This window comes from Loxodonta africana, chromosome 2 (genome assembly GCF_030014295.1).
Source record: "Loxodonta africana isolate mLoxAfr1 chromosome 2, mLoxAfr1.hap2, whole genome shotgun sequence".
Taxonomy (NCBI): Eukaryota; Metazoa; Chordata; class Mammalia; order Proboscidea; family Elephantidae; genus Loxodonta; species Loxodonta africana.
The window spans coordinates 76023691-76040102 of NC_087343.1; the positions used below are offsets into that span (position 1 = coordinate 76023691).

At 43.7% G+C, this 16412-nt stretch overlaps 1 protein-coding gene across 2 annotated transcripts in view; it reads right to left on the minus strand.

Moving 5' to 3' along the window:
- The window catches only part of ZNF366 (zinc finger protein 366), an 83433-nt gene that overhangs the window by 20807 nt on the left and 46214 nt on the right, over nt 1–16412 (minus strand). For both annotated transcript variants that reach the window (XM_023545535.2, XM_003407949.4), the window contains exon 2: nt 1849–3194. In XM_023545535.2, coding sequence (XP_023401303.1) covers nt 1849–3180 — 1332 coding nt within the window. In that variant the 5' untranslated portion in view covers nt 3181–3194. The remainder of the gene's footprint in view (nt 1–1848; nt 3195–16412) is intronic.

Below are 16412 nucleotides of genomic sequence, written 5' to 3' on the forward strand. Positions count from 1 at the left end.
TAGCTGATTTTTCGGAAGTAGATCACCAGACCTTTCTCCCCAGAGGCCTCTGTGCGGACTAAGACCATCGACCTCTCAGTTAGCAACCAAGCACTTAACCACTTGTGCCAACTTTACTTCATTTTCTACTACTTTATAGAATTTTTATATATTGTAAAATGCAACTTTGAGTCCTTTTCAACATAGGCAGGCATCCCTAAAATAAGCTGCTGGTCCCCTTTGTGGCTGCATCTCAGTCTAGGTTCTTTGTTGATGGTTCCTGGATGTGGCATGGTAACTCCCCCTTGCATGGCATCTCCAGGTGCCTTTGGTAAATACAGGGCAGGAGCAGTTTGTGCAGAGCCTGTAAGGCAGCCACACATTTTGTCTCTGCTGCAGAGCCAGAAAATGCCCTGTGCTTTGTCCTGACCTAACAAATGAAACCCATTATCGCACAGCAGAAATGTTATCTCGGCTGGACAATGTCCTCCCCTGGCCTTTCAGAATTAGAGAATGTTTTAAAAACTCTGGCTTGCTAGAAGTCTCTACTGCCAAGAAAATCACTTGCGATCAAGGGTGTGAGGATAGAGGTGAGTAGGTCAAAACTCCCCTCTGGGAAGCTCAAAGCAGACCTAAGTCAGCTTAAAAAAACAAAAACAAAAACAAAACCAATGCTGTCTAGTCGATTTCAACTCATAGTGACCCTACAGTACAGAGTAGAACTGCCCCATAGAGTTTCCAAGAAGCGCCTAGTGGATTCGAACTGCTGATCTTTTGGTTAGCAGCCATAGCACTTAATCACTGCTCTGCCAGGGTTCAGCTTAGGGAGGTAGAATTTCAGGGATACTACTAGCACCTTGTTTCACCCTGAAAGACACCAGAGATTTGGTTCCAAACTAGTCAAATTTTAGGCCCTTGGACTTATATTTCTCCTTGAAGACCTGAGCCCAGGAAAGACAAAACCAAACCAACCAGAGAAGGATGCTTTCTTACGCCTCCTACAATACAAACCACAGGGTACTACACCCAACCAGGCTCAACTCAGGGAACCGCAGTTCCTGCTGCGCTTGGGCCAGGCTCTCCTTCCCTCAAGGCCACCTGCACATGAAGCAGGTCTCACAACTGACAGAGAAAACAAACCAAACGGTAGCCACTGCCTCAACAGCAAAAGGTGAAGAGAATTCTCTAGAAGAAGGCTCTGGCTGATGTAGCTAAGGACTGAATGGTCTTGGGTATATAGGGTCTGATGACACATTTTCCCAGCAGGGTCACCTAGATGAAGTTTCTAAAAACAGAATTATAGGGATTCTAGGAGGGGTGCTAGGAAGCAATGACACAACTACCAGCTGTTTTTCTTCATCCCTCTTCACACTCTTATACAAAATGTCTCATTATTTATCGGATGTCTGCACTATCCCCAGATCACGGGCTAACTCAGACTTTAGAAAGCTAGGTAAGGAAGCCAGTTGTCCTGGAGTAGATTCCGACTCATGGCAACCCCATGTGTGTATCAGAGTAGAACTGTGCTCCATAGGGTTTTCAGTGGCTGAGTTTTTGAAAGTAGATCCCAGGCTTCTTTCCAAAGTGCCTCTGGTTGGACGCGAAGCTCCGCCCTTTCCACTAGCAGCCCAGTGTGTTAACCTTTTGCACCACCCAGGGACTCCTTGGTAGGGAAAGGACTTAAATAATTTCTTCATTTCCCCCATTTAAGGCGAGGATGGACACTTGGCTCAGAGAAGAAGCCTCCTGCTCAGGACTACACAATCCCCCAGCGTCACAATTGGGAGAACGGTTCAGGTCGCCAGGGCTCTGCTCATTATACCCTCGGCGCAGCCAGCCCCCTCTCCTGGGTGGGGATCCCCACCTCACCTTGTGGGTGAGGGAGTGCTGCTTGAGGTGGTGGGGCTGCACGAACTCCATGCCACACTCGGAGCAGATGTAGGGCCGGATGTCTTTGTGCTTCATCATGTGGTTCTGCAGCTGGCTCGGGTACTGGAAGGTCTTGTCGCACTCAGAGCAGCTGTACTGGATGGGGCCCCGGTGCGTGGTGAGGTGCCTCTTCAGCTGGGCCAGGGTGGGGAAGTCGAGGCCGCACTCCACACAGATGTTCTCCCGCCCGCCAGCGTGCTTGGCCTCGTGCGCCTTGAGCTCGCTGGGGTAGGCGAAGCCGCGGCCGCAGACTCGGCAGTTGTGCGGCTTCACCTCGCTGTGCTGCATCATGTGACGCTTCAGGTGACTGGTCTGCGTGAAGGCCTTGTGGCACACCTGGCACTTGTGGGGCCGGGTGCCCTGGTGGGTCAGCATGTGGGTGTGCAGGTGACTGAGCTGCTTGAAGAGCTTCCCGCAGCGAGAGCACGCGTGCGGCTTGATCCCGCTGTGGCCCAGGATGTGGGTCACCAAGTTGTACTTGGAGGTGTAGGACTTCTCGCAGGTGGGGCACTGCCAGCGCTTCTGCGCCCCGCCCACGTCCACGTAGTAGCTGTCGTCGATCTGCACGTTCACGTCCACCCTCTCCACCTTCTGCTTGGTTTCCTCACTCTCCTGGGGCTCAGCTTTCCGTGGCAGCAGCGGCTCCGGGGGCTGCTTGGGCAGGAAGGTGTGCCGGCTGAAGGGGAAAGGGGAGGAGGAGGGCATGAAGAAGGGGAACATGAGGCCCGGGTGGACTTTGGGGTAATAGGGGTAGGGTGTGGGCAGGAACGGAGGGGATGTTGGCTGGGCCCACACGGCACTGGGCTTAATGGGCTCCTGCTTGATGGATTTGGCCCCCAGGTGTTCCAGGGTGCGGCAGAACTGGAAGCCCATGTTGCACAGGTCGATCATCTGGGAGTCATACTTGGGGCGCGGGGGCTGCGGGAACAGCAACGGGAGGTTCGGAGGGCCCTGGTTTTTGTTCTCCTCAGAGTGGAGGGCAAGAGGGGCTTCTTCCTCAGGGTGGCTATAGGGCATCTTGATGGGCATGCTCTTCCGTTTCCGAGACCCTCCTCCTTCGAAGACGCCGGGGAATCCGTCTAGGTCTCCTGGAGGAGGTTCATACCGAAACTGGGAGAAAGGCCCCCGGAGAGCCTCTGGGAAGGGGTGTCTTTGGGGGGCTTTACCCTGGGCGGCCACCGGCTGCAGGCAGTGGGGAAAGGAGGGGGCCCTCTTCACACCCAGATTGAAATGCACATCCTCATCTTTGATCATCTTCATTTCCTTCTGCATCCTTGGCAAGTTTCCTTTAAAGAGAAAGAAATATTGTTTTAAAAGAAAAAAAATCTCATTCCCTTGAGGACTTGGGCTAGATGGGCTCAGTATGAATTTATGAAAAGTAATACTTAATATTGACCCTTCGTTTGCCCCAGGAATGTTCAAAATGTCACTTTGCTCTCCCCTTGGGAACCCAGTTCCTAATGTGGAAAGCACTGGCCTCCCGGAACAGGGCCACCAGCTGATTCAAAGAGGCTTCCAGTGTAAATCCACAGACTCATGCTGGAGAGTGGGAGATGTGAGTGGACTTGATTGGAATGAAAGTTGGGTGCTCATCTGATCACTGTTCCCATTTAAGATGAGGGTACGAAGGTCCAGAGAGGTAAGTGACATGCTTAAGTCACAAAGCTACTCAGTGGGACACGTTCTGTTGTGACTTATCTGAGATGTATTTGCATCTCTTAATAGTGATTTAAGGAGCCCGGGTGGTGCAATGGTTAAGCAATTGGCTACTGACCGAAAGGTTGGTGGTTCAAACACACCCAGCATCTATTTGGGATAAAGACGTAGCAAGCAATCTGCTTCTGTAAAGATTACAGCCTAGAAAACTCTATGGGACAGTTCTACTCTGTCACACGGGGTCACTATGAGTTGAAATAGATTCGATGGCATCCAACAACAATGAACAACAACGACGGTAATATATATGTCTTTTATGGTCCTTTCTTCTACAAAGGAACTAATTTCCACTTTTATTCCCTTACTTGGAGCTTTAGCTGCTGGAAGAGAAGGGACTTTAACGCTTAACTCAACGTAACATTTTCTGAGTATCCACCCTGACTAAGGTGTGCTGCTGAGCAGTATTGAGTGGAAGAGACTCACATGATTAAGAAAAGCATATTGGGCAAACCAATGTTGTAAAGACATCTTGGCAGTTTATACCTTCTAATCCTCAACCCAAAGCAGTGTCAGGAGACAAATGCCCAGATTCTGAATTTCTCAAACTGCACTTGGGTCTCTCCCCTCAGGCAGGTGTTAAGCATGGACTTTGGATGACTCTTGCAGTCCTCACAGTTCCTCTGCCCTTGCTGAGCCAGCTACTGTGTCCTGGTGACTGCATCAGGCCTGCCTGGGGGACAGTGTGAGGCTGGAGTCTAAACCAGAGGCCATGTTGTCTCTCCCATGTCTCCTTGATGTTTTTCTATCTTTCTCACAGAGACAATGGTGGACTGAACCACGTGGCTGGCTCCACGTTTCTGTGAGAGTCTGTTTCTACCTAAGTCCTCTGAGTTTGAGTGGAATTAGCCCCCTGTGATCATGAGAAGCTCCCATGGAGCCAGTCTGTCTGGCCTGGTGTAATGCCCAGCCTAGGGCCACTGGAGACAAGGCTGGGTAGAGTTGTGGACAAACTCAGGATTCTGGCCACTAGGAGTGGCTATAAGCTGGGCAGCACAGAATGAAGGCCCCAGGGGTGAGAGGGCCAACACATTCCAGTGATTTGTTATAGCCCTTGGTCAGGTAATACAGTTTTTAAAAGTACCCAGACATTCCCAAATTGCATGTATGTCCTTATGAGAAGTTTGTAAACTGCAGCATAATTGAACAAAATTGGACTTTTTGTATTTGTAATTACCAAGTTCAAACACAAACAGTAGAATTGAGGGGAAAATATGTATACTGTGAATAAAGTCCCTGGTTGGTGCAAACAGTTTATGCACTTGGCTAGTAACCAAAAGGGCGGAGGGTTGAGTCCATCTAGAGGCATCTCAAGAGAAAGACCTGTCGATCTACTTCAAAAAAAATCAGCCATCGTAAACCCTATGGAGCACAGTTCTACTCTGATACACATGAGGTCGCCATTAGTAGGAAATGCTTTATTATGTGAATATCTGGGCATTATTTAAAGCTGTTAGTGAAATTTTCAGAAAGCTAAGAAACAATGTTGGTTAATGTTTGCTTTGTGTTTATGTGAGTGGGAAGAGAGCCTTGGCTTGCTTTCCATGGATCTGGGGCTTTCTAATTAAGGGCCAGAGCCTTGGGTCTCACTCTTCTCCTACTTCCTCCTAAAATTCTTGCTGAAATGCAAGGTCTTCTACCACTGCTGCCTGAAGGACCAGGCACTTGGAGGAAAATGTCTAGCTTTACAAAACTGGGAGGAGTGTGGGATGATATGAAAGTGAGCATAGCAGTGCTGCTGCTATAAGAGAGGAAGGACCAACACATGGATGAGGACAGCTGAGGCTGTTGGACAGTTTTTCATGGTCATGATATTGGCTCTTGGCTTGCAGTTAGCAGGTCCTTATCCCTAAATTCACATAGAGTTATAGAGGGTGTGGCCCTGGTCCAAGAATTTGTTGCATATACAGGATAATTGGCTCTCAGACAAAGCTAAATGTGTCCTATTGAAATAGAGAAAGAAAATGACAGATCCTTTCTCTGGAATCTCATTTTGGCCACAGTTGGTTTTATAACCACTTTGGAGATAAGTTTCTGTTAGCAAAAGGTCTGCGTAGACTTGAGAAAAGTGTTCAGGGTTATAAGTGACTAGGCAAACTCACAGCAAACTGGTTCTCTGCTAGTTCTGATCTGAATTACAAAGGGCAGCTGCTAACACAAAGTCAGAATTTACATGATGCCTCAGTTCACTTTAGGAGCTTGATTTGAGAAGTAGTAAAAAAAAAAAAAAAAAAAGGGAGACATGTTACAACAGGAGCCAGAACTTATTGAATCTCTCATATATTTTATTGTTAAGAAGGTGCTTGAAAATGCATGACTAACGAGGTCTGGTATCTTTATACCATATGCTGTATCTTCTCCTGGAAAATTACCTACTTGGAAAGGAATGTTACCACTGATTTTGAAACTGAAGGTATTTCGGATTGTGCACATTATTGCTGCCTTTGTTCAAATTTTTTTTTTTTAACTGTGACATAATCTAATAATTGACTCATTTTAATATATTAGGTGAGGCACTTCTAATATATAATGCTAATTTCAAAAACATATTTACTTCCAGCGTTCGCATTTTTATTTTATCACCATTGACCTAGTAAAGCAAAGAAACATTGATGAACAGAGATGACGTGTTTTTAACATAAAAAGATTATGTCCCCCCAGTGACAAAGCTGCAGACTATGCATGTGTACATTTTAATTTCCCCATGATTTTAATGTCATGAAATTAATTTCCCCTGCTTCTGACTTGTACATGTAATGATTCTGCCACCCCTGAAGTAGTAGCCTGACTGCTGGAGAATAACCCAGGAGGTTTAAAAACACATTGGAATCTATCTGTGGACATTTTTTCCAGACCTTTAAATCAGGAGTCTCTTCCTGCATAAAGATTTTAAAGACCATCTCCCATCCCTTTGGATGCCAAGGGGAATGAGATCTGCTTCCCCTGGTCTTCTTGAGAGATACCTCAGCCTTGGCTACTGCTAGTTATTAATATCCCTGTCTGTCTTTGAGCATGGGGTGATAAGGAGAAGCCCTAGGTGGGGTTAAAAAAAAAAAAAGATATACACACACACACACACATATCGAGGATGGAGGGTGTTGAAGGGAAGAGTGAGGAATTATCCTCAGGAGATAATTTATCTTGAAATCAGTTGAGTTAAAACTCTGGGTGGCCTCAGCAAAAGTATTTATAGACTCCTTGAAAACCTCAGTGTGTGCCACCCACACGCTCCCCTCCCCCTAGTTCTAAAAATAACCCCACAGGCACCCATGACAGCTACAGGAGTTCAGTGCGGAGCGGCTCTGCCCAGAATCCGGTTTGAAGGAGAGCTCCAAGCTCGTGGAGGTGGGGGACCCGGCCACAGGCCGTCCCTGAGCCAGTAATCTGTGCTGCTTTCAGAGCCCCTGAAGAAGGCTGGCAGGTTGTGAGACAGTTCCCCACCAGTCTGTTTTGAAAAAAAATATGTAAAAAGAAAGAAGAACTGAAATTTTTTAAGTAGACAGCTTTGGGATAGTGGAAAGAGCCTCGGCTTGGAGTCTGAGGAGCTGTGTGTAAATTCTGACTTAGCGTTAGCAGCTCTGGGAGGTTGAGCAACTTAATTTTGAAATTTAATTTTCAGATCCACGGAATGGGGTTTTATCGCATAGCAGTGTTAGAGACTTAAAATGGATGTGTATGGGAAAGTGCATTAATCCTAGACAGTGTGGTGACTTTGAGGGGTAAGAAAGAGTGGTCGAAGAGAAAGGTTCAGGTGAAGATCAACGGACTGAGGCAGGCTGATGTTTTCAAGCCGAAGCTCTTGGTCACCACTGACTGGCATCTGGCCTCTGTTTTGCAAGTCCGAGACTTTATCCTTTTACACCAAGTTGGTCTTGTCATAGCTGTGAATGTGAACCAAGCACAAAGAGGTCAATGGATAAGGCCAGGATGAGTTTATTCATTCAGCGCGGAGATAAACCTCCCAGCTTAGAAATATTCTTATCCCTGCTCTATGGCTTTATTTCCTGTAATTGAGATATCTGCCAACCAAACTGAACCTATTGCTGTTGAGTTGATTCTGACTCATAGCGACCCTATAGGACAGAGTAGAACTGAGCATAGGGTTCCAAGGAGTACCTGCTGAACTTGAACTGCTGACCTTCTGCTTAGTAGCCAAGGGCTTAACCACTGCATAACCCTGAGATATCTGCAAGCCCACATTAATAACAGAAAGTTTTGATGTGTAGACAGTCCAAGAAAAAGGGATTGGGTGGTCTTGTGAGCCACTGTAGTAGGTCTATTGGAAGCTGAAGAACCCTAGGTGGTATAAATTGTTAACGAGCTCAGCTGCTAACTGAAAGGTTGGAGGTTCAAAACCACCCAGAAGTACCTCAGAAGAAAGGTCTGGCAGTCTACTTCTGAAAAATCAGCCATTGAAAACCCAGTAGAGCACAGTTCTACTCTAACACACATGGGGTTACCATGAGTTGGAGTCAACTTGATGGCAGTTGGTTTTATGGGAAGCTGAAGAATTGCCCCTGCTCTAATATCAGAGGCTACCTTTCTAGAGACCATAGATATGATTTTCCAATTCAAAATGGCCAATACCAGTCAATTTCAGCTCATTAATGCCTAGGATATCAATGTTTATGTGTTTTACTTCATTTTTGATGATTTCCAATTTTCCTGAATTCATACTTCATACATTCCACATTCCTGTTATTAATGTGGAACCCTGGTGGTACAGTGGTTAAGAGCTCAGTTGCCATGTTTGCAGCTGTTTCTTCTCATTTCAGTCACACCACATCAGCAGATGGAGGTCCCGAAAGCTTGACTCCATCCACATCAAGGATGACTCTACTTTGAGGAGGCAGCGCTTCACCAGTCTTTTGAGTGCCTTCCAACCTAAAGTGCTCATCTTCCAGCACTGTATCAGACAATGTTCCACTGCTATTCTTAAGGTTTATCAGTGGCTAGTTTTTTTCAGAAGTAGACCACCAGGTCCTTCTTCTAGTCTGTCAGTCTGGAAGCCCCACTGAAACCTGTCCACCATAGGTGGACCTTATGGTATTTGAATACTGGTGGCCCAGCTTCCAGTATCACAGTAACACACAAGCCCCTACAGTACGACGAACTGAAAATGCATGGGACATTGGGAAAATCTGCTGCAAAAGACCTCTTTAAAGTGTTATAAAGCAAAGACGTCACTTTAAGGACTAAGGTGCACCTGCCCTAAGCCGTGGTGTTCTCAATCGCTGCATATGCGTGCGAAAGCTGAACAATGAATAAGGAAGACCAAAGAAGAATTGATGCCTTTGAATTGTGGTGTTGGCAAAGAATACTGAATATTGAACATGGACTGCCAAAGAATGAACAAATCTGCCTTGGAGGAAGTACAACCAGAAAGCTCCTTAGAAGTAAGGATGGCAAGATTACGTCTCACATACTTTGGACATGTTATCAGGAGGGATTAGTCCCTAGAGAAGGACATCATGCTTGACAGAGGGTCATCGAAAGAGAGGAAGACCTTCAAGGAGATAGATTGACACAGTGGCTGCAACAACGGGCTTAAGCATAACAACAACTATGAGGATGGTGTGGAACCACCCAACGTTTTGTTCCGTTGTACATAGAGTCACTATGAGTTGGAACTAACTCAATGGCACCTAACAACAACAACAATCTTTCTAGAGGCAGAAGGACCTGACTGTGAGACCTGTCTCAGATGCTGGGACAGCGCTGGGTCGACACTGACAAGCCAGCTATTGGAATTCCTGCTAGACCATGAGAGCAGGGATTGGGTCCAGCTTTCTCACTGCTGTATCTGCAGTGCCTAGAATGGGGCCCAGCACAAAGCAGAAGCTTAGTGAACTGCTGTGAGATGAGAATAACTGAATGGTTCTTGTTTTTAAAGTCTCCATGTGGAACTTTAAATGTACAATTGTCTCTTGCATTATTTAGACTGAGGGCTTCTTGGTGACCTTGGGGTTGGTTGGTTTGGGTTGATGACTAGTGTGTTGCCATCGGATCAGCAACACGCTAACAAGTTCTCCAGTTAGTTACTGTGGGAGATCTCGATACTCACACTTTGTGTGTGCTGTTGCTTACCCTCCTCGATTTCCAAGGGCAGTATTTTCCGAACTGACTCTCAGATTCAAGGTAAACCTTAAATCCTAACTACACTAATGTTAAGGAGCCAACCTCAAAGCATCACAAAGTTCTACAACTCAGTCAGAAAACAGATCCCTAAAAAGTCAAAAGCGCTGTAGGGGTAAAAAGAACGGCCCCAGATTGAGAATGTGAAATGTAAACCAAGAATGGATGGTCACCCTGCACTCTTCTAACCTACACGAAACATTTGGGAAGCTAGCAGCTCTCTACCCTTTGTGGTAATGAAGGAGATAAGGCTTTAGAATAATCATAAATGTTCACTGCTATGGTCAGATAATATTCTAAGGTCCCTGGCTTTCTACAAAGATCACCAAACCCAATAGGCTATCAATCAGGAAGCTTTCAGGTCCCTGCCTGGGCAGTACAAATGGTTTGCACTCGACTGCTAACCTAAAGGTTGGTGGTTCGATTCATCTAGTGGCACCATTGAAGAAAGGCCTGGCAATCCACTTCCATGAAGATTACAGCTAAAACAATGCTATGGAGCAGTTCTCTGTAACAAATGGGGTTCCCGTGATTTCGAATCTGCTCAACAGCAACTGACGACAACAATAAGAGCTTGAGGGAGAAAAGATTGGGTTTGATCTGTGTTAAAGGAATCTGGGATTCAGGGTGTCTTCCTTGATAGGCATTACCATGAGAGTTACTTACAACGAAATGAAGCAGGAATGGATTTTAAAAACAATCCTCTTTGAACCCTAAGGGCTAATTAGAAAAGCAAGGCCTAACCAAGATGAAACCACATTTAATATGGAAAAAAAATATTTCTAATAATGCCCTTTGATTGGGAATTCACCTACGGCACCAAAATATAAACATTCCCCAGATAAAATTACTGGTATTTTGTGGTTCTCATTCGAATCGAAAGTCATTCTGGTAAATGCTCTTCGAAGAGCCACAGTGAGTCAGCACGTCAGGGGCAGGTCTTCTTATCTCTACTCCATGACACTGATTTCTGTTCAAACTGAAATTCACCAAGAACAGCCACTCTCACGTGAAAAAGAGAGAACATAGTATTTATTCTTTGAAGCTTCCCAATGTTTTATTACAAAATGTTCCATTTTACTATTGGAGACACAGGCTTTCTTTTTAATCTGAGGACAGTTTGCTTCTGTGGTCCACCATGGTGCTGTGCTCTCAGGTGAGAGCTGAGGAAAAGCGTGAGAATGGCACTCAATGGTAAGAGAAGTTGTGGGGGGCTAACAGGAAAGCAGGTACAATACTTATGGACTGATAATTACTCTCTCTGATAATACAAAGAGACCTTGTAAGACTCCTCTGAAGTGAATTTTATTGGATCACCTGGTTCTTTCTGGATTTGGGTTAACAGCTGGAAACTCTTTGAGTCTTAGAATTAAGTGTTCTAATGATTCAACACAATTGTCTTAATATATATGTAGTTGTACTGTTGAGTTATTCATCTACAGATATTTGGCAAGTAATGATTTAGTCTTGCATTCCTGAGATTGGCAGGAATAGAAGAGTCACTGTATGCATCTGGCAGACAGATCAATATCTTCTCAAAGCAATTGAGTGGTCTGCCTTGTCACTCCCTGGGTCAGTGGTACAGCCAAGAAGGGCTGACCAGATCCCTGGTGGTAGCCAGACCCCATATCCCAAGGCCCTTCCAGAGTGCACATCTGGCCCCCATCTTATTTTATAAACCCAAATTCCTCCCATTTTGTTATAAAAAGTTATCTGTCAGCCCGTCGCATGGGATGAGTCCTCTAGGTGGTCACAAAATATTAACTAGTGACAAAAACTGTTCACATGTGAAATAGTCAAGTGAATTCACATTAATTTTTTTTTAAACTCCTAAATACTACCAGGATATAACGTAATAGAAGTCAAGTTTAGTGTTGTAGTGTTTGAATTGTTGATAATGAGCATGGGTATGTGCCATTTTTATATATACTTTTAAAAGCGCTTAAAAAAATTCAGCTGCTAACTTGTATAGGTTAAAATGAATGTAGGTTTAATTTAGGAAAGTTAACTTTTTCTCTTAAGTACTTCATATCTGGGTCTAGTTTCTGGAAAGCAGGAATGAATATAATTACTTGAGTTCTGAAACAGCTGCTAGTCTCTTGGAGTTATCTCTGCCCTCGTGACTCATCTAAAAGGAAGGAAATGAATCGTAGATATGACTTAGCAGTTCTCTTCCCCAACCTTCAGAGCTAACATATATCTCATAGATGGAGCTTCAACTGGAATGCTAGAATTTTTCTCCAGCTTCCTTTGGGGGAAATGCCCATAGAATATACGTGGATTGTTTTATGTTCACAGATCAAGTAAACTTGACACACAGATGTCTAGCTAAGCACACACATGTGTTAGAAAGCTTCATTTTACCTATGTCTGGTAATGACAGCATGTTCAGTGTGGTGGGCCTCAGAAATGGTAGATAATGCCAGAAAAGATGGCTCTCTTCTAGCAGAAGTAAGAATCAACACATAATGGATGAGGTTAGTCATCTGTGGAAGGAAACTATTTCAAAAGTGTAACTCGAGGGAGTAGCATGAAGGAATATTTTTTGAGGGTGATAAAAATACCTTCATTGTGGTGGTGGTGGTCATGCAACTTTGCATTTGTCAAACTTGAGGAACTCAAAGGGTGAATTCTACTGTGTGTAAATTGAAAATAAGTTTAAAAATATAAAAGAAATACATAAAAAATGCTACTTTGCACCTCATTATAAAAAATATAACTGAGGATTTTGGGAAATATCCAACAACAGCCAAAGTGATCAGACTTCACTCTCTAAAACCGAATTGATTCATGTCTATGGAATGTGTACAATGATATGCATATGGCATATAAAAGGTCACTATCCATCTGTCAGTTTGTTGTACTTTGGTGGCTCCCATATTGCTGTGACATTTGGAAGCTAGGCCAACAGTATTTCCAATACCAGCAGGGTCATCCCTGGTGGACAGGTTTTCAGCAGAGCTTCCAGATTAAGACAGGCTAGGAGGAAAGGCCTGGTGATCTACTTCCAAAAATTAGCCAAAAAAACCCTATGGATCACAATAAAAAAAAATACCTGACCCGCTTGCTTTATCAGGATCAATTGCTGGAGGAGGACATCAGGTTTGCTGCCCTCCCAGCGAGGGCAAGGGAGAGCCTTTGGGGAGGTGGATCGCCACAATAACTGAAGCAATAGACTCAAACAAGCAGGATGACGCAGGACAACATTTCATTCTGTTGTACATAAAGCCACCGTGATTCAGAGTTGACTTAACAGCTATCTGTCTGTCTATCTACCTACCTATCTATCTAAGGAGGGAAATTAGATTATAAGAATTTGATGGTATTAATTCCTGCTGTAGCCAAAGGGAAGATTTTAAATAGGCAGACATCAGCATTTTTTCCTATGTACTCTATTTAGAAGGACTGTTGTGGGGCAGGAAAGGTGCATTAAGTTATCCTTCAAGGTCTTCTAATTCTTTGTCCCTGACTGCATGTTCAGTAAACAATATTCTATAATTGTTCCAACATTCTTTGAAATGTAGTCTACCATCAGTGGACAAGAGCATTTTGGTTTTCAGAAAATACACTTCTACCCCTTGTAACCCCCACATGTCTGTCAGTTTGTCTTACTGTGGGGGCTTGTGTGTTGCTCTGATGCTGCAAGCTATGCCACCAGTATTCAGATACCAGCAGGGTCACCCATGGAAGACGGGTTTTAGCTGAGATTCCAGACTAAGACAGACTAGGAAGAAAGACCCGGCAGCCTACTTCTAGAAAGAATTAGCTAGTAAGAACCTTATGAATAGCAGTGGAACATTATCTGATATAGTGCTGGAAGATGAGCCCCCTAGGTTGGAAGGCACTCAAAAGATAACTGGGGAAGAGCTGCCTCCTCAAAATAGAGCCGATCTTAATGATGTGGTTGGAGTCGAGCTCTCTGGACCTTCATTTGCTGATGTGGCATGATTCAAGATGAGAAAAAAACAGCTACAAACATCCAGTAATAATCGGAACCTGGAATTTATGAAGTATGAATCTAAGAAAATTGGAAATTGTCAAAAATGAAATCGAACACACAAACATCGATATCCTAGACACTGGTGAGCTGAAATGGACTAGTATTGGTCATTTTGAATAGGACAATCATATGGTCTACTATGCCGGGAATGACAACTTGAAGAGGAATGGCATTGCATTCATCATCAAAAAGAATATTTCAAGATCTATCCTGAAGTAAAACGCTGTCAGTGATAGGATAATATCCATATGCCTAACGAAAGACCACTTAATACGACTATTATTCAAATCTACACACCAATCACTACGCCCAAAGATGAAGAAATTGAAGATTTTTTACCAACTTCTATAGTCTGAAGTTAATCAAACATGCAACCAGGATGCATTGATAGTTACTGGTGATCGGAATGCAAAAGTTGGAAACAAAGAAGAAAGATTGGTAGTTGGAAAATATGGCTTTAGTAAGAGAAACAATGCCGAAGATTGCATGATAGACTTTTGCAAGACCAATGAATTCTTCATTGCAAATACCTTTTATCACCAACATAGATGGCGACTATACACGTGGACCTCACCAGATAGAAATCACAGGAATCAAATCAACTACATGTTGTGGAAAGAGACGATGGAAAAGCTCAGTATCATCAGTCAGAACAAGGCCGGGGGCCAAGTGTAGAACTGACCATCAATTGCTCATATGCTACTTCAAGCTGAAACTGAAGAAAATTAGAACAAGTCCATGACAGCCAAAGTATGACCTTAAGTATATCCCACCTGAATTTACAGAGCATCTCCAGAATAGATTTGATGCGTTGTACACTAATGACCAAAGACCAGACAAGTTGTGGAATGACATCAAGGACATCATAGGTGAAGAAAGCAGAGACCATTAAAAAGACGGGAAAGAAAGAAAAGACCAAAATGGATGTCAGAAGAGACTCTGAAACTTGCTCTTGAATGTCGAGTAGCAAAAGCAAAAGGAAGAAATGATGAAGTAAAAGAACTGAACAGAAGATTTCAAAGAGCAGCTCGGGAAGACAAAATAAAGTATTATGATAACATGTGCAAAGAGCTGGAGATAGAAAACCAGAAGGGAAGAACATGCTCAGCTTTTCTCAAGCTGAAATAACTGAAGAAAAAATTCAAACCTTGAGCTGTGATAGTGAAAGATTATAAGTGGCAAATATTAAATGATGCAGGAAGCATCAAAAGAAGATGGAAGGAATACACAGAGTCATTATACCAAAAAGAATTGGTCAACGTTCAACCATTTCAGGAGGTAACATATGATCAGGAACCGATGGTACTGAAGCAAGAAGTCCAAGCTGCTCTGAAGGCATTGGCGAAAAGCAAGGCTCCAGGAATTGATGAAATATCAATTGAGAAGTTTCAACAAAGGGATGCAGGGCTGGAAATGCTCATTCATCTATGCCAAGAAATCTGGAAGGCAGCTACCTGGCCAACTGACTGAAGAGATCCATATTTATGCCTATTCACAAGAAAGGTGATCCAACCGAATGTAGAAATTATCAACAATATCATTAACATCACATGCAAGTAAAATTTTGCTGAAGATCATTCAGAAGCAGCTGCAGCACTCTATCAACAGGGAACTTCCAGAGATTCAGGCCAGATTCAGAAGAGGATGTGGAACCAGGCATATCATTGCTGATGTACGATGGATCTTGGCTGAAAGCAGAGAATACCAGAAAGATGTTTACCTGCACTTTATTGACTATGCAAAGGCATTCGACTGTGTGGATCATAACAAATTATGGATATCATTGCAAAGAATGGGAATTCCAGAACACTTAATTGTGCTCATGAGGAACCTGTACATAGATCAAGAGGCAATTGTTCAGGCAGAGCGAGAGGATACTGCATGATTTAAAGTCAGGAAAGGTGTGAGTCAGGGTTGTATCCTTTCACCATACCTATTCGATCTGTATGCTGAGCAAATAATCTGAGAAGCTGGACTATAAGAAGAAGAATGGGGCATCAGGATTGGAGGAAGACTCATTAACAACCTGCATTGTGTAGATAACACAACCTTTCTTGCTGAAAGTGAAGAGGACTTGAAGCACTTACTGATGAAGAGCAAAGACCACAGTCTTCAGTATGGAGGACACCTCAACATAAAGACTACAAAAATCTTCACAACTGGACCAATAAGCAACATCATGATAAATGAAGAAAATATTGAAGTTGTCAAGGATTTCATTTTACTTGGATAAACAATCAATAACCATGGAAGCTGCAGACAAGAAATCAAAAGATGCATTGCATTGGGAAAAGCTGCTACAAAAGACCTCTTTAAAGTGTTGAAAAGCAAAGATGTCACCTTGAAGACTAAGGTGCACCTGACCCAAGCCATGGTATTTTCAGTTGTATCATATGCATGTGAAACCTGGACAATAAAAAAGGAAGGTGGAAGTATTGACGTCTTTGAATTGTGGTGTTTGTGAAGAATATTGAATATACCAGGGACCGCAAAAATAATGAATAAATCCATCTTGGAAGAAATACAACCAGAATGTTCCTTAGAAACAAGGATGGCGAGACTACATCTTACATAGTTTGGACATGTTGTCAGGAGAGATCAGTCCCTGGAGAAGGACACCATGCTTGGTAAGGTACAGGGTCAAAGAAAAAGAGGA